Here is a 16,918-nt window from a genome sequence, read left to right as displayed (position 1 = left end):
TGAGCATGTGAGGCATGCGGTATCAGGATCGCTCTCAGTCTTCTGGATTTTACCAGTGAGGCATGTACAGAATTTCTAAACTTAACTAATTAATTGCACCATACAGTGATGGAAGAAGGCTGTCACAGAGCTTTATAGTTGTTTCTTTCATTACATGAAAGTTACAATGGAAGTTCAACAGATTTACGGAGAACATCATGTTTTGCAGATACTTCCATGCTGTGTTTCAGGATATCATGTCAGCTGTGCTGCAGTATGTACAAAGTATCTGGCAAACTAAACAAGCTTAAACATGCAACCACAAACATGTGCCTAGGACTAGACTAAAAACAGATGTTTCCAGGAAATGTAAAAGATGTTTGGCATGTTTTAAGCTTATACTTTCAGCTTGTCTGCATTTGAATAAGTCCTGTATTAATATAAACAAAATGACAAAACCTTTTCTTGCAAATGACCGACTGATTAATGGAACTCTACTGCTGAATCACACAAGGTTTGTTAGGTTAGGTTATTTCTTCCCAAGGAAAAGATGGATTGCTCTGTCTTGACATTTACCATGGCAGGAGCTGAGGCAGTTATATTTGTGGGTTTATTTTTTAGCCCTCAGAACTAATACAATTTTACTGTGGCTCCTGAAAATCATGCAGGGTTTGCTATGGCAGCTGCATATCAAAAGCCAAACAAATACAGTGATAGGTTTCCTTAGAGAAGTACAGCTGAGATAATCTGTTCTCTCTATATATGTATATAGTGCATCAAATGTATATAGGCACAAAGATTGTTTGGGAATGGGGGAAGGAGTTGCCATTTCATGTAAACGTGGCTTCCAGGCACCTGACATCTCAAATTGTCTCACAGTTGTTCCTGACTTTTCTTTACTGCATTTTTTTTCTTTGTTCATCGCACTTTTTTTATAACAGTAGTTCCTGAAAGTTCTGGCCAATGTTATTTCTTGAGGAGAGCGGGTATGGTTCTTCTCAGCCTGAAGAATTTACATCCAGAATGCACAAAATGTGTAGGAAATAAAGTAGTTCTGTTGATGGCCTACAGGGAGATGTAATCTCCCAAAGATCCCACAAAGTGTAATGCAGAATTAAAAACTGGACACAGATAATCCTAGTCCCAATTTCTGACCATGCCCCCAAGGCCAACTTCTGTTCAGTCACACGTTCAGAAACAGAACGATCGCAGAACCGAAATGGAACACGTCAGTTAACCCTCATAATCTTGTCCCACGAGTCTCCTGGAGAGGCTGGACTAACCCTAACGCAACTCAGTAGTTAGGAGGGTGATGTATTCGGTTGCAGCTCCTGTAGTTCTTTCTTCCCTTTTCTGGTAAAAGATTTTTGCCTCCTAAGGCCGAGTTTCCATTAGAAGGTGTACGGGAAAAAGGTTTGTACGGACACCATATTCTCAGGCTGAAATGGAAAAGGGAGAACAGTACGTACCGGGGAGGCTACAGAGCTGTTAATTACTCCCTCCTCCTGACCCCGAAAGGGTTATATTACACCTGCCCTTTACTGGCTGGTATTATATAGCAGACAATAACAGTCCAGAATATGGAGAATGGCATCACAAGTTCTCACACTTTGGGAGTTCTCCCATTCCCATTTCCACAGCATTCTTGTTTCCATTTGTCTGCTGCAGCTGTAACTGGAAATAATTAGTGCTGGTCTTAATGTCAGGATAATAGATTATTTGGAAATTGTTGGTACATTTTATGGTGACAGCATTGTTTTGCAATTGCAGAGCTCCTTCCTTTGAATATGTAAAAGTAATTTCAGCTTTTTCTACCAGAGGTGATAAAAAGCTAATAATAACACTGCAGCATCTACTGTAATTTAAGAGTCTGTTCCACCAAGTTGCACCTAGCTTTAATTTTCTTATGAAGCTGTCAGCCAAAACCAAGCCTGTGATCAAGGTGAAATTTATCAGGCAACTGAGCTACAACATGGAGACTAAATGCAGGTACTGACCAGCTCACTTTAGACCTGCATTATGAGTGTCGTTACAGCCATGATGAGGCATTCAAGACCAAGGCATAAATTTGCTATCGTAGATGCTGACATTCTGTCTTTTCAAAGCACAATGTTTGCGTGAAAATCTAGGAAGAAATGGACAGGCCTGACTTCATGTAGTTAATGTGGTAAGGCAGAAATAAACAATCTCCCCTTCTTTCCTCCCTCGCAACTCTCTCCCCAGATACCTGGGTTGAAAGTTCCCCTTGGCAGCTCATGGTGTAAAACTGATGGAAACGTGTTCAAAAATCTCCACTTTGTTGTGGGCATGGTGGATTGGTGAGCGCTGATACTCTGCTGTCAGTGCCTCGCTCCATTAGAAACCGGGCCGCTATAATTAACATTTACAGGACTGGCCTGGCAAGTCTCTCTGGTTTGTTTCTATTCAGAATTCCCTCACAGGGGTCGTACACTTGCCTGGTGTGATGATCCGTAGCCTCTGGATGCGTGCAGGCACCATGGCTGTTGGTCAATCACAGGTGTTCTGCCCGAGGAACAGAGGTCCTGAGGCACAAGCACGTTGCTTGCCCAAGCGCAAGTGCCGTAGCGTTGGCACTGGCATACAAAGCAGAGCCTGCCGGTGGCCCTCTGCTCAGCTGTGACAGGTGAAGGGCAACGAGGGTTGGATCTGAAAGGTCAAACACAGGCTTCCCCCAAGTTAATCCCGCTTCCTTCAGTGTGAGATCAGCCCGTGCAACCGCCCTTCCCTTCCTGCCTTTTTCCTTTGCTCCGGAGATACTTGCTGTGGCGACAGCAGCAGCAGCCTGTCTAGGGAGCCTTTGCGTTTACCCTTCAGCTCCGTGGAGACAGTGCGGAGCATCATTCAGACAGGAGATGGAGAGGGTTCAAGTGGCACTGGCCCATCTTTGCAGGGAAAGAGCCCCTATCACACCCACCATTTGCAATCACAGAGAAAGGGCTGAGCTCAAGTCCGGTCAAGAGGACAAAAACAGAAAGCAAATGAACTTGTTCATCCCTTGACAGGACAATAGGAAACCTCAACAGACATTTAAGTAGATCCTGCTGATACTCTTAGAGAGCAACAGCATGCAAATACACCAATAAATAGTTACGTCTTTGACAGCCCCTGTCAGTAGCAAACTGCAAATTGGTTAGCCCAGGGAGGGGCGGCTAACAGCCGGGGTGCCAATATGACTTGAACTTGTGTCAGATAACCTGGTAATAACCTAATAAAGTAATATTTGCATTATTTTGCTCCTGGATCCTCACTGCCTCAGATTAAGGTGTGCTTTAATGTGTGACTCATGAAATACATCTGAAAGGCATGCTCAGCCCTCCGTATAGGAGAGATTTCCTGTTCCTAAATTGGATGACAGTGACAGTTTTGACTCTCCCTTTTATCCGAAGCGAGCCTCTCTGAGGAACAGTATTGATCCATATAAGTATTTATGAGAAGTTCCATGCCGTCTGGGCGGCACATGCATTACTGGGTAGCAATCTGCGGTTAGATCTTCGAGGTGAAGATAATCTTAAATGATCTAAACACTGAGGTCAAGCAATTTTCATTATGTGCTTTGTTTATATTGTCAAGATGTGAATTTAACAGCAGTTAACACGGATGAAAGTTCAGCTAAGGAAGTGGACTCGGTCCTCTGGACTCAGTGAGCTGTTCCCAGCGCTCACCAGTAATCGCAGGGCCCAGAGGGTCTCTGAGCCATCTTCACTGACCCTGGCAGACCTCGTCCACAGCAAGGGTCCCAAGAGGCTGGTCAGGAAAGCTGCTTTGGCGGTCACCTGCCTTCACTAGGTGCCCCTTCTGGCAGGGTTTGAATACACACACTGGGAGCCTGGGCAAGGGAACAGCACAGTAGCTACTGCAGTGGCTGTATCACGTCAGGATGCAGCAATAAACAAACAGTGCAGAACAATATTCAAATGCCAGTGTCCAAAACGCCGTCACATGTGTTAGCCTGAGGTGAGCCGAAGCCTTCAAAGATTTTAACCACTCCGTTTCTGGAAAGGAGAGAGGGACTGATGATGGGAAGAAAGTTTCTAGTGACGGAGAAAGCTTTTAACTGGGAACCATGAAGCCTTTAAAACGCAGCCGGTAAATACTAGAACAAACCAAAGTTGTGGGGTTTGGTTGGCTGGTTTTATGAAGTTTTACTCTGGGGGGTTGATTCATGGGTGTTGAACATCTGGGGTTTGCTCTGCTGAGACTGGAGTTTCATTTCTGTGCTAGTCTTCACACTGACACTTTTTTTTTTAGCATGCTCACTATTTCTTTGCATTTTGAATGTCAGTAGTAGACTGAGCATACCCATCTCTGAGTCTGAGAAAAAGATTTAAGAGGAAGAACTCATTTAACTCTGAGTCTCTCAGCCAAAACCTTGGAGTGAGTAAGCAACAGGAACTCTGAGGAAACTGGAATAAAACATGAAATCTTTACGCTGCTGAAACTGTGCCTTAAAAACTAAATATAGGATTGAAAAAAATCTTGAACTGAATTAGGACTGAGACTATTTTTATTTATTTTTAAGAAGAGAGAAAACAGAGCATTTTAAATAAAATGCCAGTTTTGCACAATGAAATCCCAAATTAGAATTGGCCATGAATAGCATCAGAAGATACTCTGCCGTCAAGACAGAGAATTCAGAATGTAGTCCTTTCCACGGAAAGGATAAAGGCAGAATTTTCTAATGTATTATTTAACGCTTGTTATGTAGTGCATTAAGCAGTCACTGAGAGGAAAGCTTTTAAAAACCAACAGCCTCCCTGATAACATTAAATCTTCCCTTAGATTTTTGGTTAAGTCAATATTAAGAAAATAAACGAATTAATACATTTTAGTCTGCCCGATTTATAGACGCCAATCAAGTTACAATGCTGGACATGGCCAACTGAAAGAGACGAATAGATTTACCTGAGTGAGGTCTTAATTTAATCAGCTGGCCCCAGAGAGCTGAAGTCAGCAGGCTGGGATGATATAAGAGGCAGCAGAGAAACAGTGCCTTTACCGCAGTCGAAAAGGAGAACGACAGTGATGGAAAGGAGTCTAGGCAGTGTCAGAACACACCTATTTCCATGATTTATTCTTAATTTACTTTAATGACAGTCTGAAGGTTTTTCTTTAAGTGTCCTCAGAATACTGATATTTTCTAAACAGTTAGAGAATGCTTTTTCTCCCCCTCCTTTCTGTTAGCTCCATTGCGAGTTGGAATTGAGGAGGAGCTATGTCTGCATTTTGCCATAATGAATTTTGAGCACAGTGTCAGACTAACCTTTTCCCACTGTACACCTTGCCAGCCCGTGTCCCTTCTCTGCAGCCACCCTCCAGTCAGGTCTAGGAATCACAGGTTCCCCTGGGATGAATGTTGATATTATGATAAAATGGAGGAATTAATTGCATTTCTTTTACAGTTTATACTGGCAAAAGAACAATGTGTGCTTTCCCAATACGATCTCTCATTTTTATTACCAAGTGAGTTTATTGATGGTTGTTCAGAACTACTGACATGCAGACAATGATCTCAGATTGCATTTACATTTCTGGAATACTTTCCATCTTTCCAGATTCTGCCAGGAACTTGCTTCTGTGATTCAGAGTTTTTATTTTAAGATTGGACTGTTGTTTAATCTGCATTACAAATCTATGCCTTTTGCTTTCTTGTGTATGTGCACTGCATTCATTAGTATCACAAATCCTTTAAGCTTGGACCTGAACAATTATTGCTAATTTATAAATTCTTCCAGGCAGGAATTTGGTTTTTGCCAGGCACTCAGATATGATTTTACAGATTGACTATAAAATCATCATCCCATCATCAGATGAAATAGTGATTTTTTTTTTTCCCACAATGCCAGCGAGAGGGTTCAAGGGCAATATGATCTCAGTAATACTTGTAAATAGCTTGTGAACCTCAGGATAACCACAGACCCTTATCAGTCATTTTCTCATTTCAAAAAATCCCTTCTTTTTTTTTTTTTCCCCCCTTTCAATATAGGAGTTCTACTACTTTCTTATTGATCTAGTCCTTTATATAAAAGATGCCTAGAATTGCCCTAAAATGCATCTGGAGGGAGAAAAAAGCCCCAGTGATATTGTTCCATACTTCAGAAAGAAAAAAAATATCCTTCTACTTGCTGCGAAAAACAATGAAACAAAACATGACGCATTCTCTTTGTAGCCGTATTTTGCCCGCGTCGATGAACAAGGCATATGAGACAACAATGTATTGCCTCATGTCAGCAATCCTTCTTGCCAGGTTGTCTTACTGTATCGAGGGCCATGCGTTGCTTTAAAGGTAGTGGCAAAGCAGGAAGAAGCTGGGAAGCTGGCTGTTACATTAAGTCAACATGATCTCCCGTCTCCTGCAGCCACTCGGCAACTTGATGGGTGTCTCACTGGGGCATGTTGTGAAACCACTCAATCCTAACATCGTGTTTTAAAGCACAAGCCAGTTCCCATGCCAGGTGAAACTGAAAGTACTTTTCCTGAGAGAAAACCAGGTTCTGAGACCAGCCACCGCAGCGCTGAGTACCTACTGTTCTGCTCAAGCTGTGTCTACAAGCAGACAGGTAGAGCAGGCTGGTCAGAACAGACTTGCTGAGCAAAACAGCGGGTGCTGAGGACCAGCGGTCACGCTGGGTCCAACCAAAACATTAATACAAGCGCCCCATCACTCTCCCTCCGTACATAGGTCAGTTATTCAGGCTAGCGTACAGCACGTGTCCACAACAGACAGAATTTAAAGCTATTATTTAGAAGACGTGCGATTAATCTTACATTTACTGTCATGTTTTCAGATATACTCAAGGACAAGAAAACCCATCCGGAAAACAGAAACGAACCAAAACCGACTGCGAAAAAGATGGACGCCGCAACCACCACAAGCACTGTCAAGTCATCCTCTAAACACAGTGTAACTGGAAGTGGGAGCAGTCCCACCCTGAGCTCCTCACTTGTGATTTTAACAGCACTAGCAGTCCTGTGGCATTGCCCACTGTAGCTGTGTTGCCTTGCAGCCACTGTGCAAGTGTTTCTGTTCACTGTCATTTGTACCTACAGCCTTACCCAACAGAAAACAAATGTAAATGGCTCTCTAGTTTATGTGATATGTTAGAATAAATATTAAATGATATGCTGGAGTTGGCAGATACCAAGCGTCATCACTTACAATGTCTGAAGACAGCCTTTGACAAAGCCCACCCAAGACAGAGGGAATGATGACAAAGGTCTGAGTAGCTTAAGTTATGGGGTAGGAATAATTGAAAACGCAGAAATTGTGTATGTGTGTTATTGTTTTTCCCAATTTCATTTGCTGGAATCTTACTGGCTGGTTTTGTTTAATTTTTTTGGTAAATTATATGAGTGATCAGTCTTCAAATTCAAGCCACTACATACTTTATTTTTCTAGTGAACAGCTAACAAGCTATATCTACAGTTGTAAACCATCCTAAAGTGGAGTACATTCTACCAGCTTGATGAAATTCCTAAGTGATCAAGATCAAAGCATGTTTGAAACTTTTCACTCTTTCTGTTTAGATTGTAGGAAGCAACATAAAAGCATATGGTGTGTCTAATGTACCAGTATAGTTGCCTTAACTATGGAAAAAATTAGAACCACGTTGTTTACTGAGGGATACAGATAGTGAGTTTCCCTGCCCCACAAAACGCCGTTACCAGATGCTTAAGCATATGCTCAAGGCTTATTGGATGAATGTCCAGCAACAAGAAACATAAATAAACATAATATTTTATCCAGCTGAATGCAGCTCTGTACAGAGAAAAAAAAGATAACTCAGTTCAAACTTTCTTTGCCTATGTGATGTTATAGAGAAAACCAACCTAAATTTTCCATAAAGGTCCCAGAGAAAAATCGTTGGGGACTCCCATTAGACACTAACTAGGTTTTGTGCATTGTGGATCTCTGAAATCAACTCTGTTTCATAAACTGTGTATTATTTAATTACATGTAATGTTTAAAATTTTGTATCATGGTAGGTGTAAATGTAAAACAATCTGAAATCTAGAACATTCTCTGTTACACCTCATCTTGATTACTACCCCTAGAAAGTGTCAAACTGTGTGTTATATTACAAGGCTTTTTTTTTTTTTAATCAATGATACATTGATGCATTTGAACTTTTTGAATGAAAAAGTACTACAATAACGTTTAATGGGTTAAGAGTTAATGTGTGCTTTCCAAAAAATGTTTACAGTGCCATTGAATATATATCTACAAATACAACTGGATGAATGCAGTTATTAATATGATAAATATATAAAACATTAGAAGTTATATTTACTACATTTCATACTATTACAACAGTTTAATGGCCATTTTTGTGTTGTAGACTATTATTATGTACAGATTTATAAGATTTAATGTAAAACACTTGCCTTTTTTTTTTTTTTTTTTTTGTAAAACATCTCTTCGATATTTAGAGTTACACAGCCACTGTCATAACTCAAAAGAAGAACCCTGTATATTACTAATCAACTTCAGGCATTTTATTGGCAACTTTCGTTATAAAAGCCTGACACGAAGAAGGTGCCATGTGCCAGTATTATTGTGGCAATGACACAGAACAAGCATATAAGAAGTATGTACAAAACTTGTACGTTTTTAGATAGAATTAGTGAACATGTCTAATTATGTTTGCAAAGGTGGGGCTTGAGTTTTGTTTTTAATTTGGGCTTTTAGATCATATTTACAGACATAAAGGTGTAATCAGAACCATCGACACACCCAGCTGCAAAGGCAGTGTCTCTAGAGTGTCAGCCACTATGTTTTCTAGAAGAGAATTCAATTGTAATGTTGAAACAAGGAGATAAAATGGAAAATTACTAACATGAAATATTTTATATTTGAGTTATGATTTTTCAAAATGGTAAGGAGAGTAATATCCCTAAATAGTGCTTTCCAGCCATAACAGTGAAAATCAGTGTTCCCAAAAGTTCTATAATAGCTGTCCTGTTTTCCAGGGTTTGTGACTGCACCGCCAGTCCTCTGAACCGTAATTAAAAATTCCACTTCTTGTATTTATTTTCAGTGCCCTTTGGAAGAGTGCACTTTTACCAGCGGAGGTGTGCAAGTCATGTCATTTACACAGGGAAAGGACACCGTAATTCCTTGCAGTCTTAAAGGATCAGTTGCGATGGCTGCTGTCAGACAGGCTGGGCTCTGTGCACACACAGAACTGTACATCAGGTGCTAACACCACCAGCTCCTCAGGTAATACCAATCACTGTGGCTTCACTAAAGCAATTTATCTCTGTTGCCTGTGAGCCTGACCCCTAATTTAGTTTTCTCACACTTAAGATGCTCAGTCATCATTCAGGCAAATGCATCCACATTTGCACGCGTCAGTCTCCGTCAGGATTCCTATGGATAGAGCTAGGGTTTCAGGGCTGGGCTCTGACGCTACCAGATTTCAGCTTTGCAGTTTGGAGGTTTCAGTTCTTCTCACCTGCAGAAAAGGAACTTGAATTCCTAGACTTAACATGTCTTTTTGAGGTCTTTTCTGTAAAAGGTTTTGTGCTTTTAGCTCAGAGCAGGGATCCAGCTTAGCCTAGTATTCAGCTGTAGCAGAGGAAGCTGCAGAAGCCCTGCAGGAATAACTCACCCTGGGGATTATTTGTTGTTGCTAAATGTCATAACCTTGCCAAACAAAAACCTCTGAAAAATCAAGTGTTTGAATTTTAGGTTTGGTCAGCAAATATTTATATGACGTAGGACTCTGAAGCTAAACAAGACAACCCTTTTAAAGTTTCCGTAACAAAACCAGAACAAGTTCAAACTCTGGGGTGAGATAGAATCAACTCATTTCATTGGATTCAATCAATAGGCACAAATTGTTACGGAATGAGGGAAGAGACTTCAGAGGACTCCACACCTATTAATACATTTCACACTAATATACTTTCACACTGTAAGAAGAGTACTGGTCAAACCAGCATGAAATATGTTCATAATGTGCATCAAAAATGGAGCAGCTTTAAAGGGCAATGCAGTACATTTTTACTGATGGTTTATGATTTCATTTTTCTCAGGATCAGTTGCATTTACATAGTAAAAAAAGTGTTTTCCATCAAACAACAAATCTATACCAGCAAAGGCAAAAACAACTGGCTGTGTCAGGTAAAGAAAGTATTTCTTTTAAGATGAGTAAGATACCTATTTTACAAAATCTTCTTTTGTTATCCAGGACACTGTAATTGCGATGTAATTACAAAGGTCTAAATTCAAAATACTTTTGAACTTGTCTATGTAATCTCAGTGTAAAATAAGGTACCAGTCAAAGAGCATTGCTGTAGCTTTGCCTAACAGTTATGAATTGTATTTAGCCACTGCTTTTTGAATGTTTATTGTTTTGCTATGACTTCTTTTAATATTTTGCTGTGCCAGCATTTGTGAATGCAGCGTTGGAAAGTAACTGCTGTCATACATTTGTGAGTAAAATCAGTCTATAGTTTTCTCTTGATAGTGATTCAGCCTTCTTACCAAATAAGACAAAATTGGTGTGGGCATCCAGTCAGTTCTTGGTGTTTCACTGCTCTTTGGGCTCCATGTTCCACCAGGTTCACGTAAGAGGTTCAAGACGTTCATGTGTCACTTAGTCCCCTTTCTAGCTATGAAAGTGTAAGGGAGAAAAGTGAACACAGGTGGACAAAAGCATGTGTGGCTGCAACGTGCCAGTGCTTGGCAACTGTCTTTTCTGACGCCCTGAGCCGAGTGTTCGCAGTAAATTTTCAAGCTGCTTTTCTACCTCTCCAGATCAACACGTGGAGACTGGCCAGGCAAAGAGCAGCAGAGAATCTAGAAACTGCATTTTCAGGCAACTTCACAGACACCTGCTATGAATTGCACGGTTTTTGCAATTTAGATGCTTTACAGAATCCGGCCTCTCTTTTTCAACCTTGCACTTTTTTGCTGGCTTGCATATTGCTGGTGTTATGCCCTGTGTTCTAGTGCACCGGGTACTTTGTCATTATGTAAAGAATTGTGATTCTGCTCTTTCACTCAGTAATGAACCTTTTGAGGTACAAATATCTGTCTGAGCTTAATAAGGACAACACAGATAACATAAGGGCAATACAAATAATACTGTCCAGCTGCACTGACTTCAGGGACTCTGCGCAGGGGTATCTGGCTATGAAATTCACATCTCTTTGATCTCTTAAAAGAGATTTGTATTTAATATATCCCTATTTCCTTTTGTTACCAAGACTGCAACATGTATTATAATTTTAAATTTTACTCTCTAATCCTGTATAGGTCTTCTCAATATTGTCCTAATGGATGTTGCGTGCAGACTTCATTTTAATGTTAGATGAGCCTTTTTGCCCAGATTTACTGAACCATTCTTATTCTGTATTGCACATGATTAGGTTTAAGCAAGATCTCTTCAAGTGAAAGGAGCTGAAACACACATTAAAGTGAGATACTGAGTAGGACAAAATCCAGAAAGTTCCTGTGTTCCTGAATTGGACTGTTCACATTAAACAGAAAGTAAGGTTTAGCTTTGGTTACAGTCAAAATTTCATAACTGGCATGGTGTTAAGGGGATTTCAGCCTTGTACTGAAAACTGGTAAGTCTACCCATTTTTTAAGTGGGAATTAATCGATACACCTGCTTTCCCCATGCCTCTGTGCATGGGTAAATTTAGGTCTGTAGAAACAAGACATTCCTTAAAACATACCCTGCACAACGAGCATCACAATTGCTTAATGTTACAACTAGCCAAAAGCACGAGAAATTTATTTTCATTTGTAGCATTTCACAACTCACAGTGCTTCTATTACAAGAAGCAAGACATATGGCATGTGTGTTAATGAAAAGTGAAACATCTTACAGTCAATGTCATTATAGCTGTGACATGCATTAGTCAAAAAGAACATACTTTTTTCTTCCCATTGCCTCAGAAGTCCAGAATTACTCCCAATACTGACTTATCTTCTGGTTTCCACTGTCATTCTCTCAATAATTACATTTGAATTATTAAGCCATAAAAAAAGAAATACTGTCCAAGAGATTGTAATAAATAGAGAGAAGATAAACTCAAAAAAGTATCCTGCATTTAAAATAGAGAATACTCCTAGGTAAGAAAACCCTCCTAGACTAGAACAATTTTTCAAGTTGCTCTCCAGATTCATCACCATCCCCCCTTCCACCTCCAAACAGCACAATATGAAGCCTGCGTGCAGGAGGCTGGTGCACTGAATTCAGGAAAATAAATTAAAACTACTGCTGTATGGTGATATTTCCATGTATATTGCTTGAAGTGGACCTCCTTTTGCTGGTTATGAGGAATGTATTCCAAGTGCATGTGCAATTGCTTAAGTTCTTATTCAGTAAATAACCACAGCTGCTGCAGCTTTCAGAAAAGGCTGCTAGACACAGACCATGAAGCAGTATTTTTGTGTTGCTCCCGTGTCATTGAGATCAAACTGAGTCCTTAGAATAGACAAGTTTGGACGTTCCCGTTATTATCAACACTACAATGATTTCCCTCCGTGAAAATCATGTAATACCCTTTCAAGGGAAGGGCACAATGAAAGAGAGGCCACTGATGCATTCATGAGGTACATAAAGTACTTCATTAAATAGCCAGTAACAACCACATTTTTGTTTGGGTGGGTTTTTTTTTTTCATTTCTGTGCAGAAAGTATTAATACTACCTTGCAAAATTATGCAGTTTGCACTTAATCATTTCAATTAATCTTCAGTAAATTGCCCAGTACTTTGTAATTATAATATTTGCAGATAATTTAGTGCCATCCTAAAAATCATTCGTTGCATAATATAAGCGATTAACATTTATTTGATTTTTTTTTTTGTTGCAGGGGGATATATAAATTATCCTCAGTGGCCTTTCTGTACACCTAATTATCACCTGTTTGAATTATTCTACAGGCTATGGACATTTCATTTGAAAAATAAATGTGTTGCTAGTTTTGTGAACTCCTTGCAAATATATATTTGTAAAAATTACTTTTCAGGGGAATACAGAAACATGTTTTCATATGTCTTCTATGTTTATGAGCTAGGCTAGGCTTTTACGCTATTACACGTAGAATAGGTACTGACATTTTTAATGCAGTTAAAATGGAAATAGTCAGATAGCTCCTTCCTATAATTAAGTACAGTATCGCAGATTTGTAGCCTGGTTTATTCAGTAATGAAAAAGGAAAGCAGTAAGACATCAAGAATATAGATCCTAATGTAACTGTCACATTTGTATATATGCATAAAGAATTAAGAAGTGTCGCTAATCAGAGACTATCGAAAGCATTGCTCTATGCTGCAGTGTCAAGGACACTGTGTTAAAGTTGTGGAAATTCAACCAGATTACTTCAGTCTCATTGTAATTTTCTATTTAAATGCACAGTATATTGAGGAAGATAATTTGATCTTTTTGAAAAGATCCGGAAAAAAACCTTTCTAACAAGAATGCAAATATCAAATATTTACAACCTCCACACATACAAAATTGGGAAATCAAAAAATTACTTGAGACTTTTCTGTGGGTATGAAATGTTGCAGCAGACCCTCAGCTCCTATAAATCAGTATAGCTCCTTTGATTTCAGTTTAACTATGTAAATTTACCCCAGCATAGTATCTAGCCTGAGAACGTGAATTGCTTCCCATCTTTTTGCAGGTGCAGAAAATCAAGAGTAACTGCAGTGATTACAAAATTTGCATAACAGTTTTACGTTGCCTGGGCCACTGATCAGATAGTATCTTCATGCCTGAAAAGAAAATCTGTAATACATGGGATGCCGTAAGTCTTAGTCTTCTGGCATTTTCCCTTTTCCAGGGGCATGGCAGGGGCCTTTTCCAGAAGCAGCTTGTATGATTTGGGGCTACAAGGAGATACTAATACTGCGAGTATCTCCTAGGGTAGAAAATCTTCCCCAGAGAAGGTTTACTGATACAGATCAGGCCTTGAGGCAGACCAGGTTTGATTTTTCTGTTTCATGTTAAAACATAGGATCTAGGTCTTAAACTGGCCTCAGAAAGTGAGACTTAGTGGGGAGAACTGATCGTGGCTTTGATGTTTTTGGAGAAGCTTAAGCAGCAGAGAAGGCAAGCAGCAATATTCTGCTTCAGCTGAAGCTTGTACATCTTGCATTCAGTTTCAGATAAAATTACCTGTGAGTTTCCATATTAGCAGTGACAAATTTGTGAGTTACTGTAGCCTGATGTTCTTCTATGGAGAAGAAATGAAATTTCCTCCTAAGCAGAAACAAAAGGCAGCTATTTTATATTATGCTAAATATCCAACTTGGAAGGAAACCAAAAAAGGATGTTAGGCCTCATGAAGGCATAGATTGCCTTGGGTGGGGATGTTCTTGGTGCGTGTAGTGATAATGGTGAGTCTGTCTGCTTGTCATGAAAGAGGATGTCCACCCTTATGCTCTTTTTGGGGCCCTGAGAAAAGCTACAATTTATGGCTCAAAGGTGACAAATCGTTTATAGGTGAAAGTTGTAGACAAGTCCACAAAGCAGTGAAGCACGCAGTAAGACATTTGATAGTGGTCTCGTTGAAAAATGAGAAAATTAGTTTAACTGACGTACTTGAGCTTTTGCATTAGGGATGGACAACTGAGTTGAAACCTACTCCCAAAAGACTGCAGTGCACATGGGAGCGGGCCAATGTAGCAGTAATACTATATGAAATGTTTATTGTATCCCACTTATTATATGAGGCAATATTAGAAGAAAAATGGAAGCCAGTACACTAAACCTTGCATAATACAACCACTTACTGTACTTTGGTATCAGGACTAACACAGTATGAATGTTTACAGTACACTGGGTTAGAAATTCTAGTAGAATATGTGCTTTGTCATTTAGCTTTTTAAATAATTAGTTTATGGCCTCCTAGTCTTTTTTAGTTCATTTTATTTTACAGGAATTAATAGGCCGCTTACATTTGTATTTTACGTTAGTTGCATCATGGGTATTTTAAGTTTCAAATTAGATTGGTTTTGCCCTAAGCTGTATTCAAACTCAAATAATTATTTCTGTTTCTCAAATACATGTTTTATTTGCAGTATATCTGCTTATATTTTTATTGAATAAATTTGTCAATTTTCTTCAGTTTGTTTTCAGCATTGACCATGATAAAGGCAATTTAAAAAAGCAGTCTGAAAACAATGTCTTAAAAGAAGAACAAGGATACTTTGAAAAGTCAAACAGTGTTTTGTAAAGGACAGTGAACTATGAATGGGAATAAAAATAAATAATCCACAGCAGGAAAATGTTGTCGTGTATTAGAATTTTTGTTATTTTTTTCTGAATACTTTTCGTCATCTTTGTTGTAAGTTACAAAGCTGATAAAATCTTAAATAAAAATATTTTCATTTGTTCAGATGATGCTTTGAATAAAGGATGCAGTCCTTGAGAACTGCTGAGGAACTCAATATTTTGGTAATAGTCTGGCAAAGAAAGTTTTGTTTCTTTAGCACATAACTACTTTCTTGGTCTTCTTTTCTTTCTTGCAATAAACACAGTGAGATGTAAAGGTGCCTACCTGCTCTTCCGAGAGCTCTTAATATTATTGAAGAGACACAAATGCCAGCATACCTCCACACAACAGGTAGGACTGTTTCATCGGATTTCCACTCCTACATAAACAATCAGATCTGAGTTCTCCATTGACCAAGGTCTTGCAATAACTGTGTGCCATATTAAAAGCCTTGCCCTTGCTTTTGATTAGAGCCGCATTACTTTTTCTAGTAAAAGGAAACTCCCTGCTGTTAGTGTAGTGTTTTCATCACTTGTCAGTTATGAACTGTGCAGTTTCTCCTCTTTTGATGGGAAGAAACCCTAATGTGGTATTTTTAATGTCAGTGGCTGATTATTGTGGTTGTACCTCTACCATTTCCTAAAGTGACCCAGCAGAGACCTTTGCTCTTACAAGCATTTGTTAAAGCTACTTCTCATGAGCTTCTCTTCACTGCTCTGTCAAAACAGCTTTTTTTTTCCTGCTTAAAAGTTGGTAGGAAAGACGTTAATTAGCTGGTTTATGTCTTTTATTTCCTGTTTTGGTAGTATTTAGGAGCTCCTCTTGTAGTATTCCCAAATGGGTTGAATGAAAACTATAGGACAGACCACTGAACCACAAAAGTATCATGAACAAAATGTTCCTTTCTTGTGTTTAAATGACTGTGTACCTGCTATCTACTTACCTAGTTTTTTCTTTCTTATTTTGTTTTCTGGTTGCATGATTTCAGTATTGCCTCCTAAAGCATCCATGATTCCAGCTTTCCTCCACTCTTTCAAAATGCTTCCTATTTGAGGTCTGGGAATTACGTACGGCTCATCTCACCATCTATGGAGAGTGCTTTTTGCTAATATATTCTTTTTTGACCCAGCTCCAAAGATAATAGCCAACAGCTCTTCTCTGCCGATGCTAGAGGAATGCTTGTTCTCTGAAGTGCTGCCTCATAAAAGCCTTTTAAGTTTAAGGATTTCACATTCATCCCCTAATTAAGCAGGTGTCTAAATCTGTGAAGCTGTTTCATTCTGAAATCCAACCTGCCTCCACTTCAAAGGATGTTGTTTCTTTTTGCAAATATGTTTTAAAAAGTGCCGCTGTGACGGTTCAGATTTGTAGGGTTATTTAAAGGCTTTGCCTCTCACCTGATTCAGTATTTATTTTCCAAAAATACACAGAATACATCAGATTTGATGAGCTGCCTCAAGGATGTTCCTTAATAGTGGTGCTGGAGTTCATATATTTGAAAATCTTTAATTGCATTCAGTAACTAGCCCTTCTGCTAGCTTAATGACAGAACTGGCTGCAACCGTTTATGATCCATTTGATGCTTCTTCCATCAGAAATCCAAACCTTTTATCACGTTCATTGTTTGGTTTTGGTTTTAAGAAATATGTCAGTTTGCTCTAAAACATATCTAGAATTTCT

General features: G+C 39.2%; 1 protein-coding gene across 2 annotated transcripts in view; it reads left to right on the top strand.

The window, feature by feature from the left end:
* LOC101917148 (glypican-5-like) overlaps positions 1–15,361 on the top strand; it is a 390,469-nt gene extending 375,108 nt beyond the window's left edge. For both annotated transcript variants that reach the window (XM_055817485.1, XM_055817484.1), the window contains one exon: positions 6,786–15,361. In XM_055817485.1, the coding sequence (XP_055673460.1) occupies positions 6,786–6,988 (203 nt within the window). In that variant the 3' untranslated portion in view covers positions 6,989–15,361. The remainder of the gene's footprint in view (positions 1–6,785) is intronic.
* The last annotated feature ends 1,557 nt before the right edge of the window (positions 15,362–16,918 follow it).

This window comes from Falco peregrinus, chromosome 12 (assembly GCF_023634155.1).
Source record: "Falco peregrinus isolate bFalPer1 chromosome 12, bFalPer1.pri, whole genome shotgun sequence".
In the NCBI taxonomy this organism is placed as follows: Eukaryota; Metazoa; Chordata; class Aves; order Falconiformes; family Falconidae; genus Falco; species Falco peregrinus.
This window is presented reverse-complemented; position numbering and strand designations above follow the sequence as displayed.